A 22,968-nucleotide genomic window follows, 5' to 3' on the forward strand; every position below is an offset into this window, starting at 1 on the left:
AGTGTAGTTTCATAACAAATTCCTTATGTGAAACAGACTCTGCATAAATGTATGCCAGCACTCCTTACCCACTCAAACAAACCATCAGGTTCAGACTTGCACAGTATACACACATCACATACATTTCAGCCTGAAATGTTGCTTCTTACTGTAGGAACTGCAATGGATCTACGGAAAACACTTTTTCCAAAGTTCGGCTTAGCGTTTCAGTCTCATTGGTTCTTATCCATAGCTACTGTGAAGCCCTTGTTCCATTCTCAGCCCTTGTGCAATCCTTGGCCTCTTGTAGGATAAATCATATAAAAATTAAGAATATTTTGCTCTATTTCATGACACAAGTAATCTGAGCATTCAAGCCATAGAATCATTAAGGTTGGAAAAGACCTCCAAGGATCATCTGGTCCAACCCCTACCACCAAATGTCACCCACTAAACCATGTCCCTCAGCACCACGTCCAACCTCTCCTTAAGGACGGTGACGCCACCGCCTCCCCGGGCAGCCCGTTCCAGTGCCTGACTGCTCGTTCTGAGAAGAAATTTCTCAGAATTTCCAACCTAAGCCTTCCCGGCGCAAAGAATAGTCAAAGAATCTATTTTATTAGTTGTGAATTAGTTTTACTTTAGAGCTCTTTCGATGAAACATATTGGAAAATGAATCTCCATCAAGAACAAAGTACTTTGTAGAAAGGATCAAGCTGTCAGAGCTTTCACTGGCAGGTTTCTCAGAGTGGTTTCCAGTCAAACCAAAAAGATCCACCCCAACATACTACTTATTTGATAGTCTTTCATTCAGATGAGGGACTTTAATGGAAACCCAACCACTCTGCTAAAGCATCCTAGCCATCAGGCTACCAGTAGTGTCTGTCTCTGGTCCATGACAACTTCACGAAGTCTTGGCTTTGCTCCTCACCAGAGGAGGAAAGTGAAACCTCAGAACCTTCTGCTCTACAGACTCTCCATGAAATCTCTTCGAAACATCTTAAAGAAGAAGTTAAGAGTTATTTCTAAATACTATCGTTGCTGCTTAAAAAACAGGGAAGGTAAAAGGCTTCCCACTTGCCTTCAGTTAACCCACCGTATAGAGCAGGACTGGCTTATCGTCACACTGAGCGTAGGTCTCCAACACGCGGGTTTGCTGGTGCTGCTTTATTAGCTGCCACCTATTGCACATCATCGGCCTCCAGCAGAAAGCCACACACTGATCACTTTCCAAGCTCACACGACAAAGTTCAAACAAGTCAATCTGAAAATCAGACTTCTCTGCCTAGAAAGGAAATCCTTACATTCCTTAACGTTAAACTCCGCTGGGAGCAAAGGAACAGGAGCAAATCATTTCCCTGTTCTTAGGCAAAGTAGGTAACTATTTAAAAGGTACATGGGAGAACGGTAGGAATATTTACACATCCTGCTCTTATTTCAGAGGGTTATGCTGGGTAGTTACCTCCTGATCACAAGGGGAGCAGCACAGTCCCAGGTCAGCGCTCCTGCCAGATCAGTGCTGCCCAGAGCCGAGCACCCTGCAGCAGGGACCGGCTGCTTGCAGCACCGCGAGGGCACGCAAGGAGGGACGGCTGCCAGCTGCAAGGGGTGGGAGCTGCAGCACAAATGAGCTGTTCCTGTGGCTCGTTAACTGTGCAGATAGGCAGGAATTGCAGGCACAGCAGGCATACGCTGGGGCCCAGCGCCCAGCCCCTCTCTGTGCAAAAGCCCTGGGCACCCCAGAAGAGGCAGGGACGGGGCAGGAGCACTGGAGCCTTGTCCAGCTGGACCCCATCCAGCACCAGCAGCTCAGCACCTCGCTGCCACGGGACTTCCGCCACCGGCTGCCCCATGAGCTGCCCAGCGCCCTGACCCTGCCACAGCCTTCCTGCTCTTCGGCCGGAGCCGACCACGTGCCAGCTCGGCCGCCGCTCGTCTCCACAGGCACTGTGGTGGCTCTGGCCCACAGGGCCCCGGGCCGCACGGGGACACCCTGAGCTTCCAGCACGCCGGGCTGCCTGCCCTCACCGCCACTCGGATTTTCCATTAGAACAGGGTGAGATGTGTCACGGGCATCCCAGGAAGGCCGGTGGAAGCGGTCGGATCTTCAAACAGCAGGAGGACCAAGTGCCGTCAGCCCAGCCACGGTAACACATGGCGTGAACACAAGCCAATTGCAGCGTGATCTTCCTTCTCTCTCCCTAGTAAGCCATTAACCTTTCAGATGACAGCCCCGCAAACTAAATGACTGAACGGTTCCCAGGGTCAGCGCGAATCTACATTTTCAAAACCTGACATCAACAAGTAAAAGTTGTGACTGAAATCCTGGTCTCTCCGAGAGGAAGATTAAACGCCTGTGACACATCATCTGCAATCAGAGTGCTCAATTTCCCAAAGTATCTGTCACAGATTGATAACATCCATGCAAAAAGTTAAGTGCAATTATGTCTGTCACTGTAAAACATACTTCAGCAGCACTGACTGACATCTTGCTTGCAGCTGACAAATTGTGAGAGGACCGTTTGAATGACGGCTGTAGAGGCTCCTGCAGCACCACGGGAAGGGATGTGAACTGTACTCACACACCAAAAAAGCCACATGGGCTCACAGCGCTGCAACTGCAACAGGAGCCATCGCGTAGGCATCTGCAGAGCAAAGAGGCTTGGGGTTGGTGCCACATGCATTTGCAGAAGCGAAGGACTTGCTCATAAAAGGCTCAAAGTGGACTTGTGATGAAGAGGAGAACATGTCATTAAAACCCTCCTCTGGCTTATTCCCAGACAGAGCTTGAGCCAGTGAGGAGCTAAGCCCTAAAACACCGCTCTAATGCTTGCAACATGTTCTTCCAAGTCCCCAACACGTGCACTGGCAGTCAGTGATAGGCTGGATGAAACAAAAGTACGCAGAAGAACAAATGAATTACCTGTTATCAGCACCTCTTCTTTTGGGGGAGGCTTACCTACTTGCTCCCCAAAGTGATGTCACAACGTAGCACTAGCATCAATTTTTACTGGAGAGCGCATGCCTCAAACGCAGACACACTGAGGGAAGTTACTCTAAATTCTCACTGGTGACTCAAGTCAACAGAAGCAGTTCTTTAGCAGCAGCCTTCTAGCATGGGAAACTAAAAATGCATTTCTCCAGGCTGCCATCAGTGCCAAGAAGCCGTTGCAAAATTTGGAGAGAAAAAACAGTAAAGCAGCTTGATGCCCTGCACAACGGCACGGTTGTGTTCCACAGTACAGCGTGCAGTTCTCACTGGGATGCGTGACGGCTGCAGTTAGAGACCATTAAGCCAGATGCCTGTAGTATTAAACACCAAGGAGAAGAAATGGCTAGAAAATAACATATGCAGTCCAGCAAGAATATCAAACAAAGCTTCCCCTTGTGCAGTTCTGATTGCGAGCCATAACCCCACGACACAGTAGAGGAAGCAGCACTGCTGACGCACAGCGAGCTGGGGAGGTCAAACTTCTGACACACAACAAAACTCTGATGTGCCGCCATCCATTGCCATCAGGAACTTGTACCACGGGTCAGAGGAGGGAACATGGCTGACACAGAAATAAAGACCTCTCACAGCAAGAAGTTCTTCCCTGCAGAAAGGTTTGCTGTGCAGCTCACTGGTATGGTTTACTTCTTTAGTTTATATCCAGTGTTAACAATTATCCCGAAGCACCCAAGCACACCATCTTAATTTAAAACTGCTTATAATGCTAGCCAGCAACTGAATAGCTTAAATACCTGACCAACCTAACAGCTGGATCTCCACAGAGCTCTGTTCTGCACTGCTCACCAGTTTTGTCCTAGCACTCGCAGTAGCAGAGCTACTCACTGCAGTTCCTGTCAAAATATATCCACACAGAATAAAATGGCAAACTGGCTACCATTGTATTCTCCTATCTCTATGGTGATGTAAAAATAAGAGGTTACTTGTGACTACAATCTTCCACAAACATTAAACTTGAGTAACATCACATTGCTGATAGAGTATTAGAAAAGGCTTTTCAAGTAGCATGTCTTTCCCGTAATAATGAAATATTTGCAGGATGCACCTTTATATATATTTCTATTTCTTAAAAAATATATTGGATAATAAATAATCAGAGTAAAAAACAGACATGAAAGATGCTTTGAAAGATCAGGCGGGTGGTGTAAAAGTTACCTGTAAATCATGCACCGGGCACGAGAGTGGAGCTGGCTACAGACAGGTGGTTTTTACTAGGAGGCATTAATGTAACATTCAATTATTCCACTGCATGCTGGCTGTTTTAACTCAGCCAAATTAGAATACATTTTATATTGACTATTTTGACATTTGCTTTATTTGGCAAGTAAAACAAAACTGATCCAATTTCCCTGCAGCCATTGTAAACCATAAACTGTACAACAAGAGGTTATAAAATATATAAGCCTTGTAAACACTTCTTTTCAGACTGTCGCTGATGCTCTGAGCTCTAATTTTGGCCCTGTTCCCAATAGCTCTGAAGCTGTTCTACAGCCTTCCCTGCTTGGCCATAAAGTGACCCTTCCACACTTAGTGATTAAGGACTGCCATCGATATTCTCTTGCTATGATAATTTTTCTCTTTATTTTGGAAACATGCCCAAGCAGGAATTTCTTGCAGACAGCAAATGAAGATCTGCTCTCTAATAATCATGACATCTCTTTCCCTTACCTTGCCTACCCTTTGCCAGCATGCAACTTATGACCTACTCCTGACACTCACGGTACAATGAGCAGTCTGCTCTGCATACTCAATGTCAGCTGCAAGACTAGAGCATAGTGGTCTAAGAAAAAAAAAAAGGGGGCAGCACTTCAAACCATAAGTGGACTGATTTTGGAGAACGAGCAAAACTCGTCTTCCTCTGCACTAGGGACTCTATGAACAGTTCTCCCTTTCTTTGGTCAAGGAGCGGGAAACCAGCTTGGCTACTATGGCTCTCACCCGTTCTCCAGGGTAACCCACGTGTACTGGGAAGCTACAAAAATTTTACACAGTACAAAACAAAGAAAAGGTATAGCTTTCTGGCTGTTTCCACTCCTATGGAGGCTTTTTTTTTTTCTTCCTTCTGACTTCTTTAATCATATGGCTTTATGCAATGACAATCACAGAACTTCCAATTAGGCAAACACTTGAAAGAATGACTCATTCCCTCACTATCAAATCAGACTACATAATCATTTGAACTAAGGTGTGCCTTTAGTCTTGACTCCACCATGCAGGTGCTTTGCAACAATATGCCACGCTGCATCAAGCAGAAGATGCTGGAAAGCAGAAAACTCACCTCGGCAGGTTAGGAGCTGGTGTTGAAGACGGTACTTGGGCAGGAGTAGCAGGTTGTGAAGACTCATGGTTGCGGGGAACTCTGCCCATCCGGTACCAAATGCCCATGTTGTTCAACTCCCTGTGTAGTTGACACAAAAGACATTAACGCTATAAGCACATGCTGCACACATACACAATTAGCGAACAGATAAATTTCACAAACACCTTGGATAGCAAGAAATAGTGGAAAAAAGGGTTAGTTACTTCCCATATCAAACTCAGTAACATTTGTATTTATGTAAATATTTTCAACAACGAGCTTTGTCTCTTATAAACAACTACTTACCAATTACAGGAAAAGAAGATACTTGGCACAATTACAAATATGGAAGCAGCTTCTAGAGTGAGGGGTACTTACCCTATGAATGTGTACTGAGGAGGGGCTTGCTTAGATCTACTCAGGATTCGGATATCACAGATTGCTGCCTCTGTAGAATCTCGAGGGATGAATTTAATGCACAGCCTCTTCTTTCTGAAAGCTACTTCTTCTGTAAAAACAAAACAAAACAAAAACAACAACAGAAGTTGTTTTTTTATGCAAGACAAGGGTATAAATATTATTTATTGTCTCTCCAGATATTTGGCAGATAATTACAGCAGGAAGCAGAGCCAAAGAACATATATGTCAGAAAACCAGACAGTGCGGTGCCATTCAACGACTGAAGAAGTTTTCTATGAGCTCTCTGTACACTGTGCAGGAATTGTTATTAGGCACTGTGATAAACCAGTACTCCCTACTTCCCTTTGTAGGGAAGACAAGACATCATGTATGCCACAGCACACTGCACTACAGAACAGAAGTGGCAGGTGATTTTCCCACTTCCATGTACTTCTCATATTCACTTCCTCTTTCCAAAGCAGCATTTGACTCACTGGCCTGGATACCCAAGTATTTCTTCTACAAGCTCTGCCTCTAGGAACATACCTGGAAGCTGCTGACACAAGTGGACAGTTTGTTCTGAGAAGTGCTTCCAAACAGCCAAAGCAGGCAGAAAAACACTGTCACACAGAGCGGCTAACAGGGAGATTTGAAGAGGTGACTTTTACTAAGTGCTAACAGCCTCTTCTGACTCCATCAGCAAGCACTGAAGCGATACTCCCACTACATCTGCCCTGGTGTCTTTGCAGGGTTAAAAACAGGTTTTAAAAGCAGAATTGCTAGGATCCCCAACGGGGTAACTGGGCTATGCTGACCCGTGTTCAAAGGGCAGGTGAATCTCCTGCATGGTCCTTTCTTGCTGTGCATCACAGAGAAATTTCATTTGTTTCCATGTTACTCATTGTAAAAAACTAGAGCCCACAGTTAAGACTTATCCGTATAATGAGTTCATGGATAAGCCTACTATCTGTCTGCATGCAGGTACAAACTATGTTCAGTTATGGGTCAGTTGCAGAATAATGTGGTACTGGCACACAGATACAGATTTGCTCCACCTCCCCCTAAAAATCTGTGGGACTCTCAACGTGAGTGGGGTGAGGGTTCCATTTGTGAATGCAGACAACTGAAAGACACAACAGAAGCTTTTACTGATAAAGTGAAAAATCAAAAGTGCAGACACTGAATGAAAGTCTGAAAGCAACCAACAGGTATAAACAAGCACTTGGAGAAGAATAAAAACCCTCCAGTTTAATATGAGTAAGTATTCTCCAGTTTAAAAATACGCCCTCACTTGAACAGATGGTAAGCAGTCCTGTCTCTGTAGGCTCCTGCTGTTTCGTAATCTTTACCTTGGAGAAAGCAATTCATCCTGGCCTTTGAAGCCTGCTGTCAGACCAGCACCAACAAATGTACAGGCAGTGTGAGGTGTGTCACAATACAGCATCTGTGCATGCAACTTCGGATTAACAGTGATGCTTTTTAGAGATATTAACTACCTACATCCCTGAACTCTAATCCTTCTGCTTTGGTAAACTAGAGCTTTTGACATACCTAAAACAGATTTAAGGAGTCCAGGGTTTAAGGCTTCCGCATTTGAAAATTTTGTCGAGAACCACTAAAGAATGCTATATTTAATGTATTTATTACAAGTCATGCATCATTAGAGAAGAACATAGAAACATGTATAGCCAAAAAAATTGGCTTTAAACAAAATTAGTGCCTCTTACTCGACTTTCACAATATGTATAAAGCTGAGTACACTATTTGCTTTTGTCTTTGGTCTCTTTCACGCTTGGATAGAGTCTGCAGTCTGTAGCAAACTTGGTTTAAGAGCTGGATCCATTAATTACTCATGCTTAACCACAGTTAATTTTAAGTAAACATATTATATACAGACAATCGAAATGTGTTCGGTCATGCTAATGGAGACAGGGATATGCACCACTTCATTAATACAGACAGTGCCACCGCTTTAAAGATTGTATGGGTTGCAATTCAATGCATTTTGAATTAATTACAAAGTCCCTTCTCACCTCTCTACCCAGACTTCTACAAAAGCTACACCAACAGCTGACAACTGTCCAGTTCTCCCACGGGTGCGGATCTCCCATGTCACACGTGCTAAGGAATTCTCCAGGAAAAGGGGACGACCCGTGGGCTCAGCAACAGGCTGCAGAGCCTTTTGCTTCTAGGTTACAGGTTCAAATCAGAACCAGGTCAGTAGTGACTGAAAAATGATCCTCACCTGCTGCAGATCTGGATGAATTACCCCCTGCAAAGCAGGTCCATATACCTCCTTTCTGTTCATAACCAGCCTGGATTTCTTTACTGGCAAGAACTGGTACCAGCCAGCCTACGCTCCTGTGTGGTAACCGTGCCCTCAGCACCAGCACCCGGTGCTCCACAGCCCTCCCAGACAGCTCCCACGGGGCTGGCCCCAGGCTGCTTTGCACCACGAGCCAAGAGCACTTGATGCCTGCTGCAGGCTGGGCTGTTGTGACCAGACATGGCTCCAGCTGCTGCTGCCACAAGTCTCAGGGGATCAGAAGACCCTGTTCACGAGCAGTTTGCTTAAATGCTGCAGGAAGGCCATTTCTGCCTTGCAGAAATGAGGACAGTATTTCCCCTGGATGCCACACTTGTAGCTTCTCTCAGCAAGCTCAAACACATATCCTCAGCATCACCTGCCAAGACCTGGGCTTTTGTTTGTTTGCAACAGGTGGTGAGAAGTCATGTGTGCGTGAGCACAGCCCCATGTGCACCCACTTTGCTTTTCGTACCTGTCTGTGCACATCCCCCATCACAGCAGCTCTGTTCCCGTGAGGCCCAGTTCGCCCTTGCAAAAAAGGAGAATAAACTATTCCTTCCTGCTTGAGCGGGCAAGCTGGTGGCAGCCAGGCAGCAGTATTAACAAGCCTGGAGAGCACGGGAAGAGCTACCCCTAAAGATGCCCCCCAGAGCAGCACTCGGGGCATCCCGCTGCCCGGGACACAGCCCTGCACCACCCGGCAGCACCACCAAGACACGGCACTGCAGGAACCGACACCAACTTACGTGTATCAACGGTCTCCTGGATGGGGATGAAGCCCACAGGTAAAGTGTCCTTTATGTCAATGAGCTTCATATCAACCAAGACGTTGCCTAAATGACTCTTTGAAGAGAGAAAAGAAACAGTCAACTATTACAACGTGATCCAGTTCAAACCCAGCTTTTATCCCCTTCTGAATCCCAAGATGCCTTGTCATTGTATCTGACCACTGAAAAGCAGGCGAGGAGGTACCACGCCAACACCTGGAACTGTCCTTCCCACAGAAACTACACAGTGACTGAATATGAAATACCAGCCAGCTTTTGGCATTCACAGATTCAGCCATCTCATCCATAGCTGTACTTCTGGATCCTCGGAAGAGGAACCCAACTCTTCCTTTTTGAAAACACGGCGGCTCAGGGTATCACCTCCACCACCCCACCCACTACACAGGTAACGTTACTCCTCACGCTGCAAGAGCAACTCGACACTTCTGCGACAGCAATGGCAGAAAGCATTACGGGAAGATGATTCTTGCAGACACAGCCAGAGTTATTACATGCATTAGCTAATTAGTACTGAACAGACACAGTTCTAGCTCCAAGCTCAGGCGTGCTTCAGAAGAGCAGGCCATTTGGACTGAAGAGCTTCGTTTAGAGTCCATATGAATTCTGAACTGATGCCTTGCCCTGTTAATCAAGGCTTGAAGAGCTAAAAACACAATTCAGAACGACAGCCTCCACGATTGTTTAGAGACCAGATTTTCTTTGCAGTTCTCATTAAAGCAATTGCTCCCAGTAATCTGCATTCACGTGTTGAAGAAAAAGCCCTACACTTCAGATAATACACAGCCTTTACAAACAGAAACGCAACACAGAAAAATTAAAATTTCATCCTAAGCCATCACACTTGCCAGAATGTTTCACTGTTACCTGTTTCTAGGTACCTCCCTGATAGGTATTTTTTGTCTGGCAGACAAACTATTTCATGCATATCTCTACTCTCTGGTTATTATTCTGAGCTATCTTAAAACATATTTGAATTTGTAGCCTTTGAACTAAGGGGAGATCAGACCAGAGTTGATTTTGAGGTTTTGCATTTCACAGTCAGCTCCTTGCACCCAGGCCTGCAGACCTGACCACCAGCACACATGCATGGCTTGTGTCCCCAGCTCACACAAAGCAACTGAGGCTGAACAGCCCCTGGCTGCCTCCATCCCTCTATCTGTGAGATGCACCATTCCAGGTCTCCTAGACGTGACATTTAAATACCAAAAACATCCTTATAATTTGTCAAATATTTTAAGCTGTTGAGAATGATTGTTCTGATAAAGGGACACTGCAGGCTGTCTCCATTATAAACCAGGTAACTGCTGCATTTACTCTGCTAACATGTTCTTCAGGACGAGTAGTTCCCACTGCTCTGTAAAAAACAAACAACCAAAAAAAAATAAAACCAAACACCCCCGTGCATTAAAACCTGCAGCCCAAAGAGCAGCAACACACGAAGGTCCAGGTGAGCCAGTGCTCTGCTAAGTGGGGACCTCAGGTTGGGTGCAGCCCATCGCAGCCCTGCATGGCTGGGGCAGACCGAGGAGATGGAAAGCTCTGCTGGGCTGCTCTGGGACAAAGGTGCTGCTCTGCACCAGGAAAAAAAAGCTGCTCATCTGCCCCCTCCTCCTCCCAGGCCACACAACCTGCATTTCCAACCTTCCTGCAGACAGAGGACCAGGAGTGCTGGTCAGCTGTGTGCTCCTTGGGGGCTGGCAGGCTGGCTGCACCACCTACTGATCATCTCTGCCTCACAGAGAGGCCCCAAGCACACACAAAACCTTTAATGAGAACTGCAAAGAAAATCTGGTCTCTAAACAATCGTGGAGGCTGTCGTTCTGAATTGTGTTTTTAGCTCTTCAAGCCTTGATTAACAGGGCAAGGCATCAGTTCAGAATTCATATGGACTCTAAACGAAGCTCTTCAGTCCAAATGGCCTGCTCTTCTGGAAAAAGCCTTAAGCAGCGTGAGCTGCACCTTCTGCTGAGTTTGGATAGAGGAGTGTCCTCAGGAGAGGACCCACTCACGGGTGTGAGCGAGCTGACAGACCTCAGGAAATCCAGCGCCCGAGAAGAGAGGGAGCTCCCTGCCACCCATCGGGGCTCGGCAGCGGCGAGCCGCAGGAGCGCGGTCCCACCACAGCTCGGCCCGCGGCTGCTGCCCGGGAGCCCAGCAACACCCACCTGGCACGGGCTGCGAGACAACCCCTGCGTGGGACACAGCAGCTTGCGCTGCTCCTCGCACATGCGTCTGCTGCACAGCTGAGACCCCCCTCTCGATCCCCCCCCCCTTTAATTCACTCCTCATAAATATGAGGAACATATTCCCATGCCATGCTGAGCAGATGATTCATGCCAAAGCCCAACAGGCACTGACTGGGGGGATTTACACCGTCTCCAGTAGCCAGTAGTTGCTACTATCCCATAATTATTTCTGACAACCTTGCATTTAAGGTAGCCGCAGACAAACTTAATACCCAAATGATCACAAATCTTTCTGTTTAGTATCCTCCCTACCTATTCTGGTGCTACTATTCCTGCTGCTGCAGGTACTAAAGGATAAAAAACACAGCTACCGTCCATCCACCCGAGGAATCAGTATTTCCCATAGCTCTGGAGCTTTATTTTTATCTGGAGAAAGTGCATGGAATAAAGGGCAAATGCTGGAAATACGCAGGCCCTTGTTTTTCCTGTCAAGAGCTGCGATCAGCCTCCAAAGTCACAGCTACTTTTCTGCTCCCATTGTTGGTATAAACACAAAATGGTATCTCCATACCCTTGACAATTGTGTCACTGTGAATATCCAGAACACCAAGAAAAGCAGAATTACCCACTAGATGGAGCGCATTCATTGTAGAATTAAATAGCTCCTCCAGAAAAGAAGTCGTCTTCACACTACCCTCGACTGAAAAATTAAATGAACACAGCAGAAGGCGTCAGGCTCTCACTGCACATGGTCTCCTCCCTTCCACAGGAGACGTGGGCAGACATAAGCTCATTTCTGATCACTGGCAGTTGTTTAATAGCCATATTAGAAGATCACAAATATAGGGTAGTATAAGCACAATGTAGCCAAATTTTCAAGAATGAACACAAAAAATAAGGAAAGAAAAGGTAATCCTGCAAGAAGACAGGTGTGATACCCCTGGATTCAGAAACTAACATTTCCTTTGTCAACATTATCTGCAGCATTTGCTTCTCTGTGTAATTAGAGCTAGAAATTCAACAGGATTTGGAGCACGCAGCATGCATTGCTAGTGTAAGGGGGGGTGCTGAAATGTAAACGTTCACTCTTCTGCTGTTTTTGTTACAGATTTCGCCAGTGATTTCCCTCCACGAAGAACATAAACAAAACACAAATATCTGGCCATTGCAGTTTGCCTCCTTAGTCACCAAAACACAGTTAAATGCCTGCTTGAATTATAACTGGCTCAATAAAATGAATCATCTTATGGGTAAGAACATACCAGGCACAGATGCAAATCATGCAGACAGTCAGCAAATGGACTTACATTTTCTTTTGAAAATGATCTTGTGAAGCACAGGTATCGTGTGACCTTGGATTTAAATAAGCCATCTTTCCAGAGGTCAGCATCCAAGCCATCTGCTGTTTGTGCAACCTGGAAAGAAGAGACAGAGGGAGAGAGGAGACGTGAGCCAAGATAAAGTTAATATATGTGCAGGACTACTTCTTCAGACCTCTTCTAATTAACAGCAGCCCGAACTCTCACAGCATCTCATTAGTTTCTTCACAAGGTGCAGTGCAAAGAACTTCCAAAAGGAGGTATAAAAAAGTTCTAAAAATGCTGCCACTTGGGAGTCCATTGATTAAAGATGCTCTGACAAAAGCTATTCTAATGAGGAAACAGCAACTTTGGCTGCAATCTCCAAACAATAGTTTGGAAAAGTCAGCATACCGAGGCATTCGTTACCACCACACGTGCAGGGGCACACTGCAAGCTGTAAGGGGGGGTCCATCTCAACAAAGCACAAGGTCTGTCTGCAAAGCGATGGCCCCAGGGCTGACCAGGAGCCACAGCCACTTCTCCTGACGAGACAAAGGCTAGAACAAGAAGTACTCCCACAAAGATCTTTAAGCCTTTCCTTGTGATTTCACACATGATTTAAACTGGATTAAAACATCACTTCACAGGAGTGGTGGCACTACAACAGTTACAACAGAGAGGCAAATCAAAGCCCTTGTGCCAGTCATCCCACCGCAGGACTGGGGCTGCTGTACCAGACCACCTGCATTTCGCTCCCTCGGGAAGATGAAAAACTTGGGTATGCCTTTTTCATACCTCAATTTCCCTTCCTCTTACGAAGGCTTTGCCCTGCACACACAGCAGAGCTCTGGAGCACACCCATCGCTAGAGAACAGCCCCTGTTCTCGCTGCACAAGAGCGTACACCTGCTGCCTTCCGGGACCCCGACCCACACCTCCCTCCTTCCTAGGCCTGCCAGCCCGGAGCTTCCCAGGGCACCAGACCTCCAAGGAAAGCAGATCTAATTGCATTCATTGCCTTCAAGCCCACTCCCAGACGTTGCTTCTCCCCACGATAAACTGGAAGCGAGCTTGCAAGCCTTTATCAACAGAAAGCATCTGACCGCAGGATCCCTAAGAAATTAACCCATACAATAGCTGACTCTGCGAACTGCTTCACAGCATGACACCAGTTTACCTGCCAACAGCTTCCACACATTCTCTGTGGAGGTACAGACGTTTCCAGGACTCCCTGAAGGAGGTAACAAGAGCAAGCCTCGGGTCACAGCACGACCTGGCTGCAGATGGGACCATGCCAGCTCCCCCGCTGGCAGCGGGGACAGGGCAGGTGAACCAAAGGCCACGGCCCGCACCTCACTGTCTCAGCTTGCTCTCGCCACCAGCACACCAGCAAGGCTAACACGGGAGCAAGCACTGCTTGGCCTTCTTCTGAGCTGTCAGGAGAGGCTTCAGGAGTTAATAATGCTTACACGCCTATCGCTAAGGAACATCCATAATGCCATCATGCCTTAAAGAGAGAAAGCGATGAGCAGGCAAAACAGGGCCAGGAAAGTAAACTCCAAGGAAAATAATCTGTTAACTACCAAAAATTGGGTATCACTGCAAAAGCCGAGAGTTACTTGTCACTCTGAGAGAAACACGTGATGAATGCTTCCAACAAGCCGCCTTGAAGAGTTACGCTGCACACGCTCAGCTTCAAGGACCACCTCACGAGACCCAAGCTCAGCAAACTGCCTAATCTCAGTGCCACCCTCACAGAGAAGAAATTGAGGAAACTTGGCCTGCAGGCCAAAAGCTGCTTCTAACAGCCCCTACTGCGTTGAGTAAGACTTTGGCCACACAGCAGTCTGACAACAAAGCAGCTGACATTAGTTGGTACTGCCTGCACCCACGTTTTGTTAAGCAGAGGCTCTGTGCAGAGTGCAGGAAGCAAGCTGTGTGCTGACAAAACCCTCCAGTTATCCCAAGCGCAGGAGAGAAGAGCGTATGCATTGTCTGATCAGCAAAAGCAGCAAAGTGGATTGGCTCTTTGCATTTTGGCAACTGCTGTCTACAAGCCCCTGCTCACCTCTTCCTCTTGCATAGCAGATGTAGCTTTTGTGGCCGGGCTTCCACAAAGAAGCACACGGCACTCTGAAATAGTAGAATTTTTAAAACAGCATTTTTTTTACTTTTGTTAATTACTCCTTGAATTCAACTATTTCTTAAAGTGCTAGTTAGAAATACTTAAAATCCACATGCATTCCCCTCCCCTAAGAGTAAGTCAGTCCTGACGAAAACACATTCAGAAAACAGACTGATTACATAAAAAACCACTGACATATAGGGACACGCTGCTTGAATTCCAAACAGTTTGAGGGACTACAACCAAATTGAATTACTTTGTTAACAATATCATTCAAGTTCTACTGTTCATTTTCTCTTCTATTAGGCAGTTTTTCCTTTGTTCCCACATTAAAGATGCTCAAACCTCAACAGGTAACAACAAACCCAGTCTGAAGCTGTACAGGCACCTCTACACTGGTTGCTGTTCAATTCAGCTTTGCATTTTAAACCCTTTAAGTTTTAGGAATTCTGTATGACTTACAACAACAGGTGACTTTTGGGATGGCAGTATAACACCTCAGTTGACACCACCTCCTTCACAGCTAGCTGCCCCAGAGACACCTGATTCTGCCAGCTGAAAGGCAGGAAGTCTCCAGCACGGGCGTACACAAGCTGGCACCTCTGCCTTCCCAGAGGAGTGAGAGCCTGGCAGTGCTATGCCCTGACTCAGCATTGAAAAAATCCTCAAAAAGTAATAATGAAAAAAAACACACCGCAAACCCTTTTAGGCCACTACCCTGCAATTCTAAGTCCTCAAATTTCAAAGCGGTTGAAGTTAGCTTCCCAGGGAGTCACCAAGCACAGCACTCCACTCGTCTTTGGAAAGGTGCAGTGGCTCTCTCCCTGCAGCCCTACTCCTGCCTCCCACAGGGAAGGCATCCCTGCAGAGCTGGGGCTCGAGCCCCTGGGCTCCTCTGGCACCTCCTTGCCCAGCCAAACCGCTGCCCACTACCAGTGCAGCACGCACCCCTCACCACTCCTCCCGCACAGTGCTTAGGGCGATGCAAGCAGCAAAACAGAAAGCAGCCAAGGCTAAGACCTCACCAGCTCCCCATGGGCACGCCAAGCAAAGCCATGCCTGCTGCTGCTGAAATGCAACACTTGCAGGCTCCATCCCCAGCGATTAATCCTGAATGCTGTGGCTCCGCACCATCCTGCTGAAGCCTCTTTCCAAGCCTGGAGAACGTAAGCATGCATTAACTTGTCAGAAAACCCACGGGGAAAGAAAACAGAGTGATATAAACAGGAAACGTCTTACATCATCTGCTAGGCTCCTGCAGGCAAGGAGGATCCCCACCACCCCTGGAAGCAGAACCGTGCCTGAGCTGCGTGAGGGCAACGTGCCCACATGGAGTAACGCGAGAGGGAAAGGGATGTGGAGAGACCGCGGCAGGCCTGTCCCAGCAGGATGGGTGCTGAGCAACCCCAGCCCACGTCTTCCCTGCTTCGGTAAAGTGCAAGGAACATGCAGGATGGCAGAGATGGTGCCCAACACCCTGGGCACACTTCTATCCTGGCCTTACCGAGGGAGAAGTGGGAGTGGTACCCCCAGATCTGGGCTGGCTCCGGTGTGGCTGCGCCAAACTTCTTCCCACCCCCTTGCCTGCAACGACCACCAAAAGCGGGAGGGAATCCCAGCATTCACACACTCCAGAGACACGACTGCGAAGCGTAGGCCCAGGCTCTTCCAGTTCACAGCCCGTGCCCTGCTGTAAGGGGCTGTCTGGGCCCAGAGGTCCAGGAGGGGTACGAACAGAGAACAAGAGAGCAGAGGGGGCAGGGACGGGCTCCAGAGGGAAGCGGAACGTGGAGCTGAACAGCCAGGTGCCTGCCCGCCTGGCAACAGCGCCTTCCCACCCCACAAGAGAAGGTCGTTCTCCTCAGAGCTGAAGACATTCCTTGGACGTAGAGGAGCAGCACGCGGTAGGGAAGGCGTCTCCCAGCCCGCTCCTCCAGCCGCGCAGCGACCTGCAGCCGGCACGCTGCTACTGGCAGCCCTGGGCCAGCTCTTTTGGCAAACAGGCACGCTGAACCGCCTGCCCCTTGGCAGGGGCTGCCCCCACTCCTGCCCCGGCACAGCAGCCCCAGAGCAACCCACAGCGCCCAGCTGGCCGCGAGCCTGCGGTGAGAGGCAGCAGCGCGGGAACCACACCTCCCTCCTGGCCCCAGACCTCCACCCATCTCTCCTCCCTTTCCTCCCCACCTCTGGGCTCAGTCTTGCCAGTTTGGGCAGATTTTCAGGAATCTACATTCAGACACATTCCATGTGTGTTGGCAAAATCCGGTCTTTGGTGCTTCAGCTATTAAAAGATCTGGAGAAACAGAGCCTGGTACTGCTCCAGTCCACACGTTGCCCGCGTCTCACAACTTGCTACAGCCTTCGCCCTCTGCGTTCAGAAGGATGCTTCTGCATGCTCGGTTCTGTGCCTTGAGATGCTATAGGCTGGGTTCCAGAGCGGTCGTGGGGAAGCGGTGCCCCCACACACCAGGTGCAGCTGACTCGTGCAGAGGAGCCCCTTCCCAGACATCCAGGCAAGAGGAGCACAGCCCCGCGTTCGCCTGTCCCACGGGTCTGGGCACAAGGACGTCTCGTGACCCCTGGAGCAGCCACACCACAGCAGGTGCTGTGCAGTGGAAGGACACTGACAGCAGTTCTGGGGGCCCAGCACAGCCCCCAGGCACAGAGCCACGCTGCCGCTTTGCCATGCGCGCAGCTGAAGGAGGAAACGTGCGGAAGCCACGCATCAGGTAAAGCAACCGCAGCCAGCAGACACCACCTCTGCCCACAGCAGGGACCACTGGCCCCGGGTCAAAAGAGCTCCTTGTAAACGCAAAGCAAAACAGAAAAATCAGAGGAAAGGCAGCCTCCGCTCTGTGCCCCCTAGGAGAGAGCAACCCACATTCACAAGCATTATTACAACACCACTGTAATTGGATTAAGCCACAGGAAGAATCTTTTATCTTGTTTAGTTTAAACTGTGCTAGTGCTAAAGTTCCCTATTAAACCTCAGACAGGCTATCTGGGGTGAGCACACTCTCTGCCCAGTCATTTAGGCAGAATGCAATTCTGTTATCACAACTCTCACATTGTCCCATGCTCCTTTATCAGGGCAAGCAGCTAATTACACAGCCTGGCTCACACAGGTAATCAGCACTCAGAAAAATGCAGTAAATGCAAAAACCCCTCCAGGTCTCTCAGGAGCCTTGTCTCACACACACACACCCCGCCCCTTATTTCAGCCTGATCCATTTTCTTCCTTCTCACACTGTACAGGGCATACTGTACAGTGATCCAGCGATCATACATGATCCAGAGCTGTAAACGTGTGAGCAAAGCCGCAGTCCATGGGTTTCCGCTCTCAATTACACAAGCTGTGTGACACTGAAAACCCAAGGTGTGACGTAGAGCAGCTGGAGCAGGATACACAAGAAGGGACCACAGGGCAAGCCTTCCCATGCAGTACTCTGCAACGTCAGTATTTCATGATGTTTCACTGTTTGGGACACTCATTTTATAGGCAAAAACCAATCATGTTGGTGGCTATACAGCAACTAATCCAGGGAACAAGCAGCCGTTAAACTGTGACCTCCATCCACCCATTCACATATTCATCTCTACTGTATCCAGCTGCCTTTTCCTGCTGCCCAGCCTCCTGCCAAAGCTTAATTTAGAGGTTTGCATTCTGTCCATCAAAATTGCCCTTGCAATTTCAGCTGGTTGTGAAGCTATTTGCTTCCCAATCTGGAGCTTCTCATCATTATTGTGCAGTGCTGATATGTGGGATTAAACAGCTGATGTGGGATCCATTTATTCAGAGATGTAATTTGTGCGATGCTTAGGAATCCTTCAGGATGAACGTTACTAGGATCAGTAAATTTGCTTGCCACAGTGGCCAGCTGCTTCTGAAAACCTCTCCTCCAGGTAATTATGCTCTTCTTGGAGCACAGATGAAGTGGCATGACTGCACCCACAAACCTCCGCTGAGCAAATGCACTGCTAAGTACCTTGGGCTGAGGGGTGGGCAGCTGGTTACCAAATTACTTCTTAAAACACGTCTGATGGCAAGCCCTCTCTGGAAGAGATGCTGTTCCCAGCAAAGCAAAGCCTCATTAATGAGGAACCAAAGCATTAGCAACAGCAGCTGAAATAGCTCTACTTACTACATCATAACCTGTCGGTGCACGGTTCCGGGATGCAACCACACCAACGCCCGTGATGGGATCCATCGGCAAGTCAGGCAACGCATCGGAGAGGTCTCGCACTTCAGGCATCATGGACTGATCCTGGAAGAAAGGCACAGAATTAAAGGGCTGCTGGGCAGCGCACCTCAGAGGAACAGAGAGCACCGAGAGCCTGCGTGCGTGCATGCCACAGTGCTTGTGCTGAAACACCACAGACTGCCAAGTTAAACACAGGATTAGGCCAGACACACCTTCTGCACCTTCATTTGTTTTTGATAAGAAGGTACATTTGTGCAATGCCCAACAGGTTTGGAATTTGGGCCAGCAGCCTCTTCTGAGATTAATTTCACTGTTTCCAGGATATTTAGTATGGGCTGGTCTCCATCTACCAGTGATGGGAAAACCCAAGTTCATCCCTTCCCTCCCAGATAAAGAGCAAATTTCGTCCCCCAGTCAGGCTGGTTGAAGTAGCTCTGCCATTTTAAGCAGCAAGAAATCTGCTGGTAATAGGTTCGTTATGAGGTTCCCCATCCAACACAGGCATTGGGCACGGTGAGGGTTCCCCTGCGAGGCTTCAGTCTCACCGCACCCCCCTGCATGAGACCGCTTTCATGTAGCAGCACAGATGTATCTGGCACTATATGCAAAACTCTGCTTGCTGCAGGGAACTGAGCACCAGGGGAACGCAGAGGAAGCAACACAGGATGGTCTGATGCAAAGCAGACAGAGGCCTGAGCATCTTCCAGGAACAAGGGAGAAGAGCACCGAATACTTCGGGGGAAAGAGAGACACGAAGAGGGAGAGAAGCGGGTGAAACCAACCCATTTGGAGAGATGCTGCTACTGGAAGCAGGGGGAGAGGACAAGAGAGCTGCCAAAATAGCTCACCGAGGAGGAGGAGGAAAGGTGCCACTGCCTCAGCATGTGGTCTCCTGCAGAGGCCGGCAGCTAGAGCCGGAGCTCTCTGGCTCTCGGGAAGGACTGCCCCAGGACACCGCCCCCCATGCGCCTGCAGACAGAAGGGCAGCGCCGTGTGTGAAGGAGCACCGCCGCCGAGCAGCCAGACAAGCTGAGAACCAGAGCTGCCTCATTCGGTTCCCTCCTAAGAGCAATGAAACCCAGCGCTTCTAGGCCGCGAAGATGGCTAGTTACTTACTGCTTCTAGAAAAGGCAGAGGTGAGTGCTGGTGCCAGTAGGACCTGGGTTTACACTTCACAATGCCCAGTCTGAACAAACATCGTGCTGCAGGCAACAAAAAAAGAGCAAGTCTGGGCCCTGTATAAATGACAATGCCACACAAACAAGCAGACTGCCGGAAGTGTCCAAAACAATGGAAACAAGTGCTCAAAATGACAAAAATACCATTGCCAACGAACCAAATCGAGGACAGAGCTTTGCTTCAGCACCTGGTAAGCATCCAGCACACACACAGCCAGCTGAAGCAGGCCCATTTTCTTACCTACACAATTTAAGCTTCCAAAGCACAACTAGAAGGGCACCCTGAACCCTACCTGCTCGCCCCCTTCCCTTCACCACAGCCTCCACGTCGTCAGGGTCAGCAGGGAACAAAGGGCTCTGTGCAGCTAACAATGCCACCGGGTGCTGCTCAAAGCCAGCCCTGCTGCACGTCCGCTCTGTGCCCACGAGCTCCTCAAAATACCTCGCAAATAATGCGGAAACAATTGCCTAAAATGTGCAGAACTGAGCAAACATAATGTGACTTTAATAAAGAACTTGCAATCTGTTCTTCATACGAACGCATGTTTTCTGAAACTTTTCCAAGTCACTCTCAACAATCTGATGACTTGCTATTACACGCCGGGAGGAGCTGGGAGACGATGGATGCCGATACCAGCTTCTGTTAGGCCGCCTGGAGCTGCAATTCAGGTAAGCGACGGTATTCCCCAACGCACCAAAGAACGGCACGCAACAGATTTCAGCACTACGGTAGCTGTGTGGAGGACGGAGGATGGGGAGGGCTCGGCAGAGGCGCAGCACGCACCCCACCCCACCCCGCCCCGCCCAGGCCGAAGCTGCCCTCAGCGCAGGGAAGAAAGGCAGCTCTGTCGCAGAGCCTCTCGGGGGCCGGACGCACGGCACGGCAGGGGGAGGGGAGAGGAAACCGCATCAATCCGCACTTTGTCAGGGCTCACACGAAGCCCCTGCACGGCGGAAGCGGCGGAGGCCACGCACGGAGGCGCGGGGCTTCCTGCCGGGGCACAGGCGGAAGGCGCGGCGAGGCGCAGGAGGGGCGGCAGCGGGCGCAGCAGCGCAGGCACGGCCCTCGTACGGCCACCGGGGGTCCGTAGGTGGTACCAAGGATGCATCTGGAACAGATATGGAGCGGCAGAAACCAGCCTGTGCACCCAGATAAACGTTTTTCTGAGCTCTACACAGGTCAAAGAGGAGTTGCTGGCTGGGCAATCATACCGACGATTAGCTACAACTCACTTCTCCCTCAGGGTGCTTGCTGCAAGTTTGGTTTCTTTTCTAGCACGCCTTTGAACTTAAAAATAATAGAAAAACCAAACAGTGACAGAACAGATTACATCAAGGAGAAGGATTCTATAAATACTCCTATCGGACAGCTTGTTATTCTAACAAAGTTCTCTTTAAACAACATAAGCTTGACCCATATGCCTGCCTAGCATCGTGGTGGCTGAGAACTCAAAGCAGCTGACCAGGGAACAGCCCGTCACATCCCACGCTCCGCTCTGCTCGCCGAGCTCTCTGAGGGCCTCTGCTGCTCCTCCTGCCGCATGGCTGTTCTGGGAACAGCCCGGAACGATTACAAGAACATTCTTCCCATTAGCTGGGAGCATGCTCCTTGGAGGTTGTTCTCAGCTGCAGGGCCACATCCAGCTCCCAGCACCAAGGGGAAGCCGGACACGAGCCCCGGGACAGGATGTAGCGCCAGCCCCGCTCGGACCGCTCAGACAAAGCCAGCGGGGAGAGGCCGTGCCTGCGCCGAAGACGCCCTGCCCCGCACAGCTGCACGCACCCTGCTGGCACCGGTCCCGCATGCAGGGCAGAGCGGGGTGCCCGCAGGACGAGGCATCGAGGACGCACAGCTTTTGGCTGCAGCGCTGCCAGCTTCGCTCTGAACGCCTCCGGCAGCCTCGAGCCAGCTGTGCCTGGGGCAAAGGGGGCAGGCGGTGTGGGGTCCTGGGCAGCCTGATCCCGCTCGCGCGGCCCCAGCCCAGGCCGGCCCCCAGAGGCGCCTCCGCAGGCACGCGGCGCTGGCTGGGGTCGGCCGCTGCCCCCAGCAGCTACTGGGGAAGCCCTGCGCCGGCCAGCAGGGCGGAAGATGGACCGGCACCCTGAGAGGCAGGTACAGGGGTACACGCTCTGCGCCCTGCCAGGCCCGCGGGAACACCACCCATGCTCTCGGCCAGCTCTGCGTAGGGTTTCAGACTGCTGCAGGTCAGCAGTGCCGCGTCTTCCTTGTGGCGGCCCGAGAGCGCGGGAAGATCCCCTCTCCGGAGCAGCAGGCAGGAATATCGGAAACTGACTTTCCTGGAACAAACGCCAGCAAAACCAGCCCAGCCCACCAGCGAAGCAAGCGCTCCTGCTTCAACCCACCCCAGCAGCAGTCGCTCTGCAGGCAGCAGGGACCGGGCAGGCTCCGCGCAGAGCGGCTAACCGGGTGTCCGCAAGTCTCCGTGCCGGGAAGCTCTCAGCCCGTGGAGCAGAGGCCTCATAGGCAAGGCAGAGGAAGCAGCCTTCCGTCCGGCCCTACCGCCTCCCAGCCCGCAGGGCAAACACAGGCAGGGCGCAGAGAGCAGAGGGGGCGCAGACAGCAGGCAGCAGCACTGCCAGGAACCCTCACGGGCACGATGCAGCCTGAGCTGCGGTTTGATCCGCCGCCACACGACGCCCAGGGCTGGGCCCACCCGCTGCCGAGCCCCAGCTCGCCCCGCAGGGCTCTCACCTGCCCGTGGCGGGCAGCACCCAGCGCTCCCCAGCAGCTCAGCGCGCCTCGGCTGCCCGGGCCTCCCACCTCGGGGAGCCGCTGCAGCCCCCGGCAGGCTGCGCGGGCACATACATCGCCCCTTCCCCCGGCACCTGGAGCCCCCGAGATTGTCTGCTTTCATCCTTTCTGCATTCTCTCACCAGCGTTCTTCCTAGCTCATCTCTCATTTTATTAGTTTATCCTAGGCAAACTTTTCTACTGGCTTCACTGTCCATTTAGGGCGTTACACTAAGGCGACCTGACCACACGCACTGCTGAGCTTTGGCTGGGAGACACATGTAACAAAAGAACACGGTTTTAGAAACAAATGCATTATTTTGAGCTTGTAGAGCGCTCTCCCCTCCTGGTGTTCCTTTTCAACAAGTGAGGCAAGTTTGGGAGCAGGTGGCAGGTGAACAGATCACGCCTGGGGACGTATCTGCCATAGAAACTCCATGCT

General features: G+C 50.0%; 1 protein-coding gene across 6 annotated transcripts in view; it reads right to left on the reverse strand.

Moving 5' to 3' along the window:
* The window catches only part of MVB12B (multivesicular body subunit 12B), a 68,934-nt gene that overhangs the window by 43,606 nt on the left and 2,360 nt on the right, over window positions 1-22,968 (reverse strand). For 4 of the 6 annotated variants that reach the window (XM_050714591.1, XM_050714590.1, XM_050714589.1 and 1 more), the window contains exons 2-7: window positions 19,713-19,798; window positions 18,537-18,659; window positions 12,277-12,384; window positions 8,742-8,838; window positions 5,667-5,796; window positions 5,268-5,387 (exon numbers count right to left, since the gene is read on the reverse strand). In XM_050714591.1, coding sequence (XP_050570548.1) covers window positions 5,268-5,387; window positions 5,667-5,796; window positions 8,742-8,838; window positions 12,277-12,384; window positions 18,537-18,650 — 569 coding nt within the window. In that variant the 5' untranslated portion in view covers window positions 18,651-18,659; window positions 19,713-19,798. The remainder of the gene's footprint in view (window positions 1-5,267; window positions 5,388-5,666; window positions 5,797-8,741; window positions 8,839-12,276; window positions 12,385-18,536; window positions 18,660-19,712; window positions 19,799-22,968) is intronic. The other 2 variants (XM_050714588.1, XM_035555276.1) reach the window with 1 other exon arrangement.

Source organism: Cygnus atratus, chromosome 19, assembly GCF_013377495.2.
Source record: "Cygnus atratus isolate AKBS03 ecotype Queensland, Australia chromosome 19, CAtr_DNAZoo_HiC_assembly, whole genome shotgun sequence".
NCBI classification, from domain to species: domain Eukaryota; kingdom Metazoa; phylum Chordata; class Aves; order Anseriformes; family Anatidae; genus Cygnus; species Cygnus atratus.